The sequence below is a fragment of the Ranitomeya variabilis genome, chromosome 2 (genome assembly GCF_051348905.1).
Source record: "Ranitomeya variabilis isolate aRanVar5 chromosome 2, aRanVar5.hap1, whole genome shotgun sequence".
Taxonomy (NCBI): Eukaryota; Metazoa; Chordata; class Amphibia; order Anura; family Dendrobatidae; genus Ranitomeya; species Ranitomeya variabilis.
In genome coordinates, this window is record NC_135233.1 from 454,790,819 (window position 1) to 454,805,176 (window position 14,358).

Below are 14,358 nucleotides of genomic sequence, written 5' to 3' on the forward strand. Positions count from 1 at the left end.
CATGCATTTAAGTAAGAAAAAAAAAAAAAGATTTTTTTGGAAAAGTGGAGAGTTAGAAAAAAGTGCAACTTTACTGAAAAATCCAATAAAATAAAAAAAATAAAATAAAATCTTTCAGAGTGAAAAAGGTTTCTGGAAATCCTGGTTCTAGAGTTCAAGCTTTATAAGTGTCCCTGGCGCTCAGACGGGCACCTTTATATTAGGGCACCGTACTGACGCTCGAGGTCACCACTACTACATCGTCCTCAAGTGCCAATTTCTATGCCGAGAACAGCTTGTGGCATCTGCCCCTGCCCTCGCGAGCCCTTGCTGTCACTTAGCGGGGTGGACAGAGCGCGGTCATGTGGCACAATTTCCCGGAGCTCTGACTACTCATATTAGTGAATTCATTTTTGCTCACCAGTTCGGCTGTGACTTTATATAGAAGCCGTAACCTAAAGACACCGGTTGACATGTCCCCTGACATTGTTTACATATTTAAACAAGACTTAAAGAGGTCGTCCATTTTCCGAAAATCTTAGTCCCCTCTCAATGATAAAGTGCTGCGGAATATGTCGGCGCAATATAAATTAAATTAATTAAATTATTATTATTTATTTGCTAAATAATATATATTTTTTATGTATATCAAATGGCATCCAGTCTACTTGGTTTCTTATCTATTAAAATGATATAAAACGGGTACTGGGACTATGCCCTCTCTCCCATTAATTTCAGAGGACCCATCTGAGACACCTGTGAATACGTAAAGGAATTGGGGGAGACCTTTCCTGATATGGTTCTCTAATATAAGGCGAATCATTGCAACAGACTGTATTGTGGATCGATAGGGGGCGCATTAGATTTATAAAAGGGTTAGGGTTAAAGTACATGTGTTTTTTTGTGACCTACTCACTAACGATCTGGAGTTCGGAGATAGCCAGGTTTGTTTTGTGATTTGTGTGTCTTTTTTGTTTGTATAATTGTTTTTTCGATTTTAATACATTATTAAATACTAATATTTAATTCCCCAATTTTTTGCTAGAGCAGCAAAATGTAGGCAAAGAGACCCTGATCCAATGACGTATCACTTACTTTACTGGCTGTAGCCGTTCTGACACAGAGTTCTTAGATTTAGCATCGCAGCAGAGCTGAGGAAGCTAACCCTGCCCACACCAGGCTCAGTATGTACACTGTCTATAGACAGTGAGCTGCTTATCACAGGAGGGGGCAGAGTCAAACCAGAGCTCTTGTACCAGCTAGTCAGGGCAATGATAATCACCAGGTGATAAAACCTTCACTGTAAGTAAACAACAGCACACAGCCTGATAAGTGACACATCTTTGAATTCAGTGTTTTAAGCCGTACTTCGCGCTGTCCTCAGATTCCTTTTAAGGCCAGGGTTAGATGGTTATTTTGGCCGTGACACAGGTGCTGTCAAAGATCATGGGGGTCGCATTGTAACACGATCTCCACAAGGAGCAAGGAACAAAAAGTGAGAATTTTGGATCTTTTGCATTTGCACGCTAAAGGGGTATTATGCCAAAGATTCCCCGAGGTGCAGAACAGTTTTGCCTTTTGCCCTGATCCCTATGGTGCCAACAGCAGCCGTAGAGAACGTCGCCTCTGTCTTGTAGCGGCTCTCGCGGACCCTCTGCCATTTTTCACCATGCACCTTCATAATAAATCCGTGCCCATCAGATTGTAAATATTTTTTATACAATATCAATTGAAATCGATGTCATTAAACTGGAAAACAAGCAAGACGGTGTCACCGGCACGTACGGCACAAGACACGGAGCACAGTAACACACGTTGCTGACCTTTCTGAGCAAGCAGCAAATCCGCTCCACGTTCTTAACCCTTTCTCTCTGCAAGAAAGGTAAGAGGGGAAGAAAGAAAGAAAGAACGGGAAAAAAAAGGGAGAGAGAGGAGACAGGTATAAGAGTAAAGAAGAGATCTGATGACACAGACGGAGCAGGAGAAAAAGGGCAAAGATGAGCCGAAATGCAAAGGCGCATGGGGAGGGTCAGAACACACGACATGCAGGAAGATACAAAGAGGTTAGTGGCCCCAAAGCATGAAAAAGGCCAATCCTGGGCCACCGGATCACTTACCGCTCGGGATGGATTTCCCTGTTCGATAGGATTCTTAAAATCTGTTCGGAGTTCATCAAAGGCGATAATCTGCAGAGAGAGAGAAAATTAGGGAAAAGCAGGAGCAGGATGAAAGGAACAAAGACGAAGATTCCACTGCAGCAAATGTGGAAGGAATACATAGTAACAAGCCGCGCCGGAAAAGGTGATCTATCCTGAAATCTCAGGAGGCAGACGTGGATGACTGCATGACGCGTGGAGGTTACTCGTCTCGCAATCAGCGAATATCCTGCTTCCTCTTGCATCGTGTTTTCTCGTCGCCTTTTCTGTTCTTTTGAATCGCTGCATCAGTTTTTCGAAAAGAAAAACATCTCCACCTTCTCCATTTTATCAGTCCGTGAGAATCAGACTGCACTCTGATGTCATCCGAGTGTGTTCCAATTTTTTCACGGACCCACAGACTTGCATTGACGATTTTGATGTGACGTTCGGATGATCAAAATCGAACATGTCTGTGATGTTTTGCACTGATGCCTTCGTCAGAGGTAAAAAATCAGAAGTGCCCAGTGCCGTACACTATCACAGGTATGTGTGATGTCCGTAAAAATGAGAGATAACACATGTGCGAGAAAATTGCGAGGTTTTACATGTACTGTGGCGCTTCCATAGTCCGCCACTCATCAGGCGGAGGACAAAAGTGTGTTTTTTCTGTGTCCGTCTGGCAGGAGCAAATCTGCACTAAGTTTTTTTTTACACTGCAAAGTACAATTTTCTTTTTAGAATGGGGCCTTATGGTGGATCGGTGCCTAGGGAAACGCCATGAGTGTGGCCACTGTCAGGAGCGTGCCTCCTGAGGGAATTCGCCCAATATTGGGCTACATGTAAGGGATTTCACCCCTATAATGTCATCCGGAGATGGTCTTTGGTAAGGAAGAGAGGCCTCAAACTGTCCCCAGAACCTTAGCTGTCCCTGTCCCGGTGATACTCTTAAAGGTAGAGAGGCCTGAGTCTCCGACCTTACTATGCTCCTGTTAAACCCTGATCTGTCCCCTCTCCCACCCCATGAGGTGTGAGCGTGCTTAGTTTAGACAGAGAAGTCCAGGGTAGCAAGAAGGAGTTCATAATCGTTGTAGTTCCTTAGTAGCAGAATACAGGCTGCCATTTACAGCAGCCTATAGTCCGACCGTGAAACAGTAGTAGACTTAAACTGTCATGAAAAAAAAAAGTGCTCATAAAGTGAGAAAATCCCCAAAATAAACTTTAGGGTATTGCTGTAAATGTGCACCTAGGTGTATGTCAGGAGGGTGAACGGGAGCGTCCGCAGCTGCGCAGTGCATGGCCGCTCGCACTCCGTGTGCTTCCGTGCAGCATTAGCTGTGATATCTATACGTGTGTTTCGTGGCCTCGGATGTTGCTTATTCATGTCTACTTTCATTGCACCGTCTCATCCACATGTCAGCGCCTCGTTACCTTTTATAAAGAACTTGTGGGAAGTGGATGGGGAAAAGCGGTTAGTCCTAATCCTCCACTACAGACTGTGTTTCCTTGGTAATTGCCCATTATGACGCCACGGTGTAATGATGCTGTATACAAGTGAGCGCTCCTTTATTTTTTGATCGCTCAGTCACATTTTTTCTGGTTTTATCAAGACTTCTATTTTTTCTTTTCTATACCAAAGTTAATCAGGTGTTAGTGGATTAATGATGGCGGTTTGTCTTTTCTCCCGATCATCCAATATTCACGTCTTCCCCTCTCTCCATTCTGTCCATCACATACAAAACCACTAATATCTCTCTTGCCAACTCTCAAACACGGAGAAAAAAGGGGGAAACCTCGCGGATGCAGCAAATCTCACGGCAATTTCCAAAACTTTTTGAAAATCAGCAATTCTAGCAGGTTCATTCTACAGAAGGAGGAGGTGAGCTATGACTTCACCCATTGTGAATGGTGGATCCTGTGTTATCTACTGTATATAGAGGTGTTATCAGTCATTGTACAGGAGGAGGTGAGCTGTGACATCACCTATTGTGAATGATGGATCCTGTGTTATCTACTGCATATAGAGGTGTTATCAGTCATTGTACAGGAGGAGGAGGAGGTGAGCTGTGACATCAGATATTGTGAATGGTGGATCCTGTGTTATCTACTGTATATAGAGGTGTTATCAGTGATTGTACAGGAGGAGGAGGTGAGCTGTGACATCACCTATTGTGAATGGTGGATCCTGTGTTATCTACTGTATATAGAGGTGTTATCAGTCATTGTACAGGAGGAGGAGGAGGTGAGCTGTAACATCACCTATGGTGAATGGTGGATCCTGTGTTATCTACTGTATATAGAGGTGTTATCAGTCATTGTACAGGAGGAGGAGGTGAGCTGTGACATCACCTATTGTGAATGGTGGATCCTGTGTTATCTACTGTATATAGAGGTGTTATCAGTCATTGTACAGGAGGAGGAGGAAGTGAGCTGTGACATCAGATATTGTGAATGGTGGATCCTGTGTTATCTACTGTATATAGAGGTGTTATCAGTGATTGTACAGGAGGAGGAGGTGAGCTGTGACATCACCTATTGTGAATGGTGGATCCTGTGTTATCTACTGTATATAGAGGTGTTATCAGTCATTGTACAGGAGGAGGAGGTGAGCTGTGACATCACCTATTGTGAATGGTGGATCCTGTGTTATCTACTGTATATAGAGGTGTTATCAGTCATTGTACAGGAGGAGGAGGTGAGCTGTGACATCACCTATTGTGAATGGTGGATCCTGTGTTATCTACTGTATATAGAGGTGTTATCAGTCATTGTACAGGAGGAGGAGGTGAGCTGTGACATCAACTATTGTAAATGGTGGATCCTGTGTTATTTACTGTATATAGAGGTGTTATCAGTCATTGTACAGGAGGAGGAGGTGAGCTGTGACGTCACCTATTGTGAATGGTGGATCCTGTGTTATCTACTGTATATAGAGGTGTTATCAGTCATTGTACAGGAGGAGGAGGTGAGCTGTGACATCACTTATTGTGAATGGTGGATCCTGTGTTATCTACTGTATATAGAGGTGTTATCAGTCATTGTACAGGAGGAGGAGGTGAGCTGTGACATCACCTATTGTGAATGATGGATCCTGTGTTATCTACTGTATATAGAGGTGTTATCAGTCATTGTACAGGAGGAGGAGGTGAGCTGTGACATCACCTATTGTGAATGGTGGATCCTGTGTTATCTACTCTATATAGAGGTGTTATCAGTTATTGTACAGAAGGAGGAGGTGAGCTGTGACTTCACCCATTGTGAATGGTGGATCCTGTGTTATCTACTGTATATAGAGGTGTTATCAGTCATTGTACAGGAGGAGGAGGTGAGCTGTGACATCACCTATTGTGAATGGTGGATCCTGTGTTATCTACTGTATATAGAGGTGTTATCAGTCATTGTACAGGAGGATGAGGTGAGCTGTGACATCACCTATTGTGAATGGTGGATCCTGTGTTATTTACTGTATATAGAGGTGTTATCAGTCATTGTACAGGAGGAGGAGGTGAGCTGTGACATCAACTATTGTAAATGGTGGATCCTGTGTTATTTACTGTATATAGAGGTGTTATCAGTCATTGTACAGGAGGAGGAGGTGAGCTGTGATGTCACCTATTGTGAATGGTGGATCCTGTGTTATCTACTGTATATAGAGGTGTTATCAGTCATTGTACAGGAGGAGGAGGTGAGCTGTGACATCACCTATTGTGAATGGTGAATCCTGTGTTATCTACTGTATATAGAGGTGTTATCAGTCATTGTACAGGAGGAGGAGGTGAGCTGTGACATCACCTATTGTGAATGATGGATCCTGTGTTATCTACTGTATATAGAGGTGTTATCAGTCATTGTACAGGAGGAGGAGGTGAGCTGTGACATCACCTATTGTGAATGGTGGATCCTGTGTTATCTACTCTATATAGAGGTGTTATCAGTTATTATACAGAAGGAGGAGGTGAGCTGTGACATCACCTATTGTGAATGTTGGATCCTGTGTTATCTACTGTATATAGAGGTGTTATCAGTCATTGTACAGGAGGAGGAGGTGAGCTGTGATATTGCCTATTGTGAATGGTGGATCCTGTGTTATCTTCTGTATATAGAGGTGTTATCAGTCATTGTACAGAAGGAGGTGAGCTGTGACATCACCTATTGTGAATGGTGGATCCTGTGTTATCTACTGTATATAGAGGTGTTATCAGTCATTGTACAGAAGGAGGTGAGCTGTGACATCACCTATTGTGAATGGTGGATCCTGTGTTATCTACTGTATATAGAGGTGTTATCAGTCATTGTACAGAAGGAGGTGAGCTGTGACATCACCTATTGTGAATGGTGGATCCTGTGTTATCTACTGTATAAAGAGGTGTTATCAGTCATTGCAGAGGAGGAGGAGGAGGTGAGCTGTGACATCACCTATTGTGAATGGTGAATCCTGTGTTATCTACTGTATATAGAGGTGTTATCAGTCATTGTACAGGAGGAGGAGGTGAGCTGTGACATCATCTATTGTGAATGGTGGCTCCTGTGTTATCTACTGTATAGAGAGGTGTTATTAGTCATTGTACAGTAGGAGTAGGTGAGCTGTGACATCACATATCGTGAATGGTGGATCCTGTGTTATCTACTGTATATAGAGGTGTTATCAGTCATTGTACAGGAGAAGGAGGTGAGCTGTGATATCATCTATTGTGAATGGTGGATCCTGTGTTTTCTACTGTATATAGAGGTGTTATCAGTCATTGTACATGAGGAGGATGTGAGCTGTGATATCACCTATTGTGAATGGTGGATCCTGTGTTATCTACTGTATATAGAGGTGTTATCAGTCATTGTACAGGAGGAGGAGGTGAGCTGTGATATCACCTATTGTGAATGGTGGATCCTGTGTTATCTACTGTATATAGAGGAGTTATCAGTCATTGTACAGGAGGAGGAGGTGAGCTGTGATATCAACTATTATGAATATGTTCCAAGGAGACAAAGACTCGCTTCGCACATTGGTGAATCATGGACTGTTCTCACATCAGAACACTTGAGCCGACTGCTGGATCTCCCGACCTGAGCTAATTGCTTCATATACGGTCTGGCCGAGTCTTCCAATTCACAAATGGTCCGTTTTTCACCGTTGTGTGAAACCAGCCTAACTAAAATAATGAAAATTTGCTCATAAATCCTGTAAGAATTGTTGCTTTTTGCAGCTATTTTGCAGAAAGATGGGGGAGAAGCGGCACCGGCTGCCGGCACCGGCTGCTGATCGGGAATAGAAAGCGATGACGACGGACCACGATGTTGGGATTTTCATCATAGTTGACAAAACCACAAAAAGGAGGCACAGCCAATATACTGTAACATGGGGTGCATCATCATGTACCGCAAGAAGCAATGTGTAAGAGGAGAAATAGACATACAAGAGCGATGCGCACACCTCAGTGTGAGGAAATCAGTATATAAAAATATCGAGAGAATTTTATTAAAACATCTATATATATAAGAGGCATCGTGATTACTCGCTAATCCCGCCCCCTGCACAGTAGCTCCGCCCCACCACATTACCACACACAATCCCGCCCCCCCACCACATTACCACACATAATCCCGCTCCCCAACACATCACCACACACAATCCCGCCCCCATCACATTACCACACACAATCCCGCCCCGCACCACATCACCACACACAATCCCGCCCCCCACCACATCACCACACATAATCCCACCCCCCAACACATCACCACACATAATCCTGCCCCCCACACCATTACCACACATAATCCCGCCCCCCACATTACCACACACAATCCTGCCCCCCTACCACATCACCACACACAATCCCGCCCCCCCACATCACCACACATAATCCCGCCCCCCAACACATCACAAATAATTCTGTCCCCCACCCCATTACCACACAATCCCGCCCCCATCACATTACCACACACAATCCCGCCCCCACCACATTACCACACACAATCCCGCCCCCCACATTACCACACACAATCCCACCCCCCCACCACATCACCACACATAATCCCGCCCCCCCACCACATCACCACACAATCCCGCCCCCCACCAGATCACCACACAATCCCGCCCCCCAACACATCACCACACATAATCCCGCCCCCTCACCCCATTACCACACATAATCCTGCCCCCTCACCCCATTACCACACATAATCCTGCCCCCTCACCACATCACCACACATAATCTCGTCCCCCACCACATCACCACACATAATCCCACCCCCACCACATCACCACACATAATCCCGCCCCCCACACATCACCACACAAAAAAACCCCGCCCCCCACATCACCACACATAATCCCGCCCCCCCACCACATTACCACACATAATCCCGCCCCCCACACCACCACACATAATCCCGCCCCCCACCACATAATCCCGCCCCCCACATTACCACACATAATCCCGCCCCCCACCACATTACCACACATAATCCCGCCCCCCCACCGCATCACCACACAATCCCGCCCCCAACCCAATTACCACACAATCCCGCCCCACCGCATCACCACACATAATCCCGCCCCCAACCACATCACCACACATAATCCCGCCCCCCACCACATCACCACATAATCCCGCCCCCACCTCATTACCACACATAATCCCGCCCCCCAACCACATCACCACACATAATCCCGCCCCCCACCACATCACCACATAATCCCGCCCCCACCACATCACCACATAATCCCGCCCCCCACATTACCACACATAATCCCGCCCCCCACATTACCACACATAATCCCACCCCCACCACATAACCACACATAATCCCACCCCCCCACCACATCACCACACAATCCCGCCCCGCACATCACCACACATAATCCCGCCCCCCACCACATCACCACACATAATCCCGCCCCCCAACACATCACCACACATAATCCCACCCCCTCACATTACCACACACAATCCCGCCCCCCACCACATCACACATAATCCTGCCCCCACATCACCACACATAATCCCGCCCCCCATCACCACACATAATCCTGCCCCCCACATCACCACACATAATCCCGCCCCCCACCACATCACCACACATAATACCGCCCCCACATCACCACACATAATCCCACCCCCCACCACATCACCACACATAATCCCGCCCCTGCACCACATCACCACACATAATCCCGCCCCCCTCCACATTACCACAGATAATCTCGCCCCCACCACATTACCACACATAATCCCGCCCCCCACCACATCACCACACATAATCCCGCCCCCACCACATCACCACACATAATCCAGCCCCCCCACCACATCACCACAGATAATCTTGCCCCCCACCACATTACCACACGAGGCTCCGTCCCCACACATTACCACACGAGGCTCCGTCCCCACACTTTACCACACGAGGCTCCGTGCCCACACATTACCACACGAGGCTCCGTCCCCACACATTACCACACGAGGCTCTGTTCCCCACATTACCACACGAGGCTCCGTCCCCACACATTACCACACGAGGCTCCGTCCCCACACATTACCACACGAGGCTCCGTCCCCACACTTTACCACACGAGGCTCCGTGCCCACACATTACCACACGAGGCTCCGTCCCCACACATTAAAACACGAGGCTGTTCCCCACATTACCACACGAGGCTCCGTCCCCACACATTACCACACGAGGCTCTGTTCCCCACATTACCACACGAGGCTCCGTCCCCACACATTACCACACGAGGCTCCGTCCCCACACATTACCACACAAGGCTCCTGAGCGTGCCGTGCGTTAGCTGGCTGGAAACAGCTAGTCATAAATAAAACTCTAAAACCAGATACACAAACCTGATGTTGTATCAAAAAAGTGCCTGCAAAAAGGCGACTAACACCACAAAAATAAAATAGCAGAAAAAAAATAAATTAGACCATAAGCCAAAATCTAGTTATACATTTTTATTAATTTGCAAAAATATTGATAATTTTCTTTCTTTGTTGTAGCTGCCTTATTCTCGCCACGCAACAGAAAATGCGGCCATATTAGCTGTCACTTCTGACCCCTAACTAACAACCAATATGGCTGCACTCCCTGGTTATACTTTTGAAAACATTTTTTTTGCGCAATTGAATAGATGAAAATCAATATATGTGCAAGGAAAGAAAAACTCCCATTTAGGCTGCTGCTCTGCCGACTGTACATGTCAGGGAGCCTCGTCTATAATCTGATTATCAGCCTGTCGTTTAGATTTCGAGCAGCCTGATCCTGCGCTCTCCCAGGAGATCGGTGACACCAGCTGTGTCTGCAGACGCTCCTTGCTGCTTCCAGAGAAAAGAACATTGACATAGTGAGTCTAGGGTCACACCGAGCGCTCAGGAGGTGCAAAAGTCCCACCAGTTTTGCAAGAGGATTCCACTGATTTTTCTTACATATTTTTTTTTCTCAGATAATAATATATGGATGGCAGTCCTCGTATGACACAGGGATGGCAGCACTTAGAGGACACATGGATGGCAGCTCTTGGAGGACATGGATGGCAGCACTCGGAGGGCACATGGATAGAAGCTCTTGGAGGACACAGGGATGGCAGCATTTGAAGGACACATGGATGGCAGCTCTTGGAGAACACATGGATGGCATCACTCAGAGGACATATAGATGGCAGCACTTGGAGGACACATGGATGGCAGCTCTTGGAGGACATGGATGGCAGCACTTGGAGGGCACATGGATAGAAGCTCTTGAAGGACACAGGGATGGTAGCATTTGGAGGACACATGGATGGCAGCTCTTGGAGGACACATGGATGGCAGCACTTGGAGGACACATGGATGGAAGCACTCAGAGGACACATGGATGGCAGCACTTGGAGGACACATGGATGGCAGCAGTTGGAGGACACATGGATAGCAGCTCTTGGAGGACACAGGGATGGCAGCACTTAGAGGACACATGGATGGCAGCTCTCGGAGGACACAGGGATGGCAGGACTTGGAGGACACATGGCTGGCATCACTCAGAGGACATATGGATGGCAGCTCTTAGAGGACAGAGGGATGGCAGCACTCAAGAGGATACATGGATGGCAGCTCTTGGAGGACACAGGGATGGCAGCACTTGGAGGACACATGGATGGCAGCTCTTGAGGACATGGATGGCAGCAATCAGAGGACACATGGATGGCAGCTCTTGGAGGACACAGGGATGGAAGCTCTTGGAGGACACAGGGATGGAAGCTCTTGGAGGACATATGGATGGCAGCGCTTGGAGGACATGGATGGCAGCACTCAGATGACACATGGATAGCAGCTTTGGAGGACACAGGGATGGCAGCACTCGGAGGACACATGGATGGCAGCTTTTGGAGGACACAGGGATGGCAGCATTTGGAGGACACATGGATGGCAGCTCTTGGAGGACACATGGATGGCAGCACTTGGAGGACACATGGATGGAAGCACTCAGAGGACACATGGATGGCAGCACTTGGAGGACACATGGATGGCAGCAGTTGGAGGACACATGGATAGCAGCTCTTGGAGGACACAGGGATGGCAGCACTTAGAGGACACATGGATGGCAGCTCTCGGAGGACACAGGGATGGCAGGACTTGGAGGACACATGGCTGGCATCACTCAGAGGACATATGGATGGCAGCTCTTAGAGGACAGAGGGATGGCAGCACTCAAGAGGATACATGGATGGCAGCTCTTGGAGGACACAGGGATGGCAGCACTTGGAGGACACATGGATGGCAGCTCTTGAGGACATGGATGGCAGCAATCAGAGGACACATGGATGGCAGCTCTTGGAGGACACAGGGATGGAAGCTCTTGGAGGACACAGGGATGGAAGCTCTTGGAGGACATATGGATGGCAGCGCTTGGAGGACATGGATGGCAGCACTCAGATGACACATGGATAGCAGCTTTGGAGGACACAGGGATGGCAGCACTCGGAGGACACATGGATGGCAGCTTTTGGAGGACACAGGGATGTCAGCACTCGGAGGACACAGGGATGGCAGAACTTGGAGGACACATGGATGGTAGCTCTTGGAGGACACAGGAATGGTAGCACTCAGAGGACACATGGATGGCAGCTCTTGGAGGACACATGGATGGTAGCACTTGGAGGACATATGGATGGCAGCACTCAGAGGACACATGGATGGCAGCACTTGGAGGACACATGGGTGGCAGCTCTTGGAAGACACATGGATGGCAGCTCTGGGAGGACACATGGATGGCAGAACTTGGAGGGCACATGGATGGCAGCTCTTGGAGGACACAGGGATGGCAACACTTGGAGGACACATGATGACAGCTCTTGGAGGACATGGATGGCAGCACTCGGAGGACACATGGATGACAGCTCTTGGAGGACATGGATGGCAGCACTCGGAGGACACATGGATGGCAGCTCTTGAAGGACACAGGGATGGCAGGACTTGGAGGACACATGGATGGCAGCTCTTGGAGGACACAGGGATGGCAGCACGTGGAGGACACATGGATGGCAGCTCTTGGAGGACATGGATGGCAGCACTCAGAGGACACATGGATGGCAGCTCTTGAAGGACACAGGCATGGCAGCACTTGGAGCACACATGGATGGCAGCTCTTGGAGGACATGGATGGCAGCAATCGGAGGACACATGGACGGCAGCTCTTGGAGGACACAGGGATGGCAGCACTTGGAGGACACATGGATGGCAGCTCTTGGAGGACACAGGGATGGCAGCACTCAGAGGACACATGGATGGCAGCTCTTGGTGGACACAGGGATAGCAGCACTTGGAGGACACATGGATGGCAGCACTTGGAGGACACATGGATGGCAGCTCTTGGAGGACACAGGGATGGCAGGACTTGGAGGACACATGGATGGCAGCTCTTGGAGGACACATGGATGGCAACTCTTGGAGGACACATGGATGGCAGCTCTTGGAGGACACATGGATGGCAGCAATCGGAGGACACATGGATGGCAGCTCTTGGAGGACACAGGGATAGCAGCACTTGGAGGACACAGGGATGGCAGCACTTGGAGGATACATGGATGGCAGCTCTTGGAGGATATGGATGGCAGCACTCGGATGACACATGGATGGCAGCTCTTGGAGGACACAGGGATGGCAGCACTTGGAGGACACATGGATGGCAGCACTCGGAGGACACATGGCATAAATGTACGGTCCATTTGAATGGATGATTTGATCTGTGTTTGGGATTAAAAATCTGACAAATCTGAGGTTGTTTTTTTTTTGTGAGCACTCAGCCCATATAGAAACATGGACATGTAACACCCCACACACTATAATTAGTTACATGTTCTATCCGGAAAAAATGCAGACATGAAAAACGGATGTCTGAATAAGGCACGAAGGAACTGAATTTCATACAAGAACACATGGATGGCAGCTCTTGGAGGACACATGGATGGCAACTCTTGGAGGACACATGGATGGCAGCTCTTGGAGGACACATGGATGGCAGCAATCGGAGGACACATGGATGGCAGCTCTTGGAGGACACATGGATGGCAGCACTTGGAGGACATATGGATGGCAGCATTCAGAGGACACATGGATGGCAGCACTTGGAGGACACATGGGTGGCAGCTCTTGGAAGACACATGGATGGCAGCTCTGGGAGGACACATGGATGGCAGAACTTGGAGGGCACATGGATGGCAGCTCTTGGAGGACACAGGGATGGCAACACTTGGAGGACACATGGATGACAGCTCTTGGAGGACATGGATGGCAGCACTTGGAGGACACATGGATGGCAGCTCTTGAAGGACACAGGGATGGCAGGACTTGGAGGACACATGGATGGCAGCTCTTGGAGGACACAGGGATGGCAGCACGTGGAGGACACATGGATGGCAGCTCTTGGAGGACATGGATGGCAGCACTCAGAGGACACATGGATGGCAGCTCTTGAAGGACACAGGCATGGCAGCACTTGGAGGACACATGGATGGCAGCTCTTGGAGGACATGGATGGCAGCAATCGGAGGACACATGGATGGCAGCTCTTGGAGGACACAGGGATGGCAGCACTTGGAGGACACATGGATGGCAGCTCTTGGAGGACACAGGGATGGCAGCACTCAGAGGACACATGGATGGCAGCTCTTGGTGGACACAGGGATAGCAGCACTTGGAGGACACATGGATGGCAGCACTTGGAGGACACATGGATGGCAGCTCTTGGAGCACACAGGGATGGCAGGACTTGGAGG

General features: G+C 48.4%; 1 protein-coding gene across 4 annotated transcripts in view; it reads right to left on the bottom strand.

Moving 5' to 3' along the window:
- CNIH2 (cornichon family AMPA receptor auxiliary protein 2) overlaps positions 1–14,358 on the bottom strand; it is a 61,049-nt gene that overhangs the window by 9,584 nt on the left and 37,107 nt on the right. For 2 of the 4 annotated variants that reach the window (XM_077287349.1, XM_077287350.1), the window contains exons 2-3: positions 2,097–2,165; positions 1,803–1,850 (exon numbers count right to left, since the gene is read on the bottom strand). In XM_077287349.1, the coding sequence (XP_077143464.1) occupies positions 1,803–1,850; positions 2,097–2,165 (117 nt within the window). The remainder of the gene's footprint in view (positions 1–1,802; positions 1,851–2,096; positions 2,166–14,358) is intronic. The other 2 variants (XM_077287351.1, XM_077287352.1) reach the window with 1 other exon arrangement.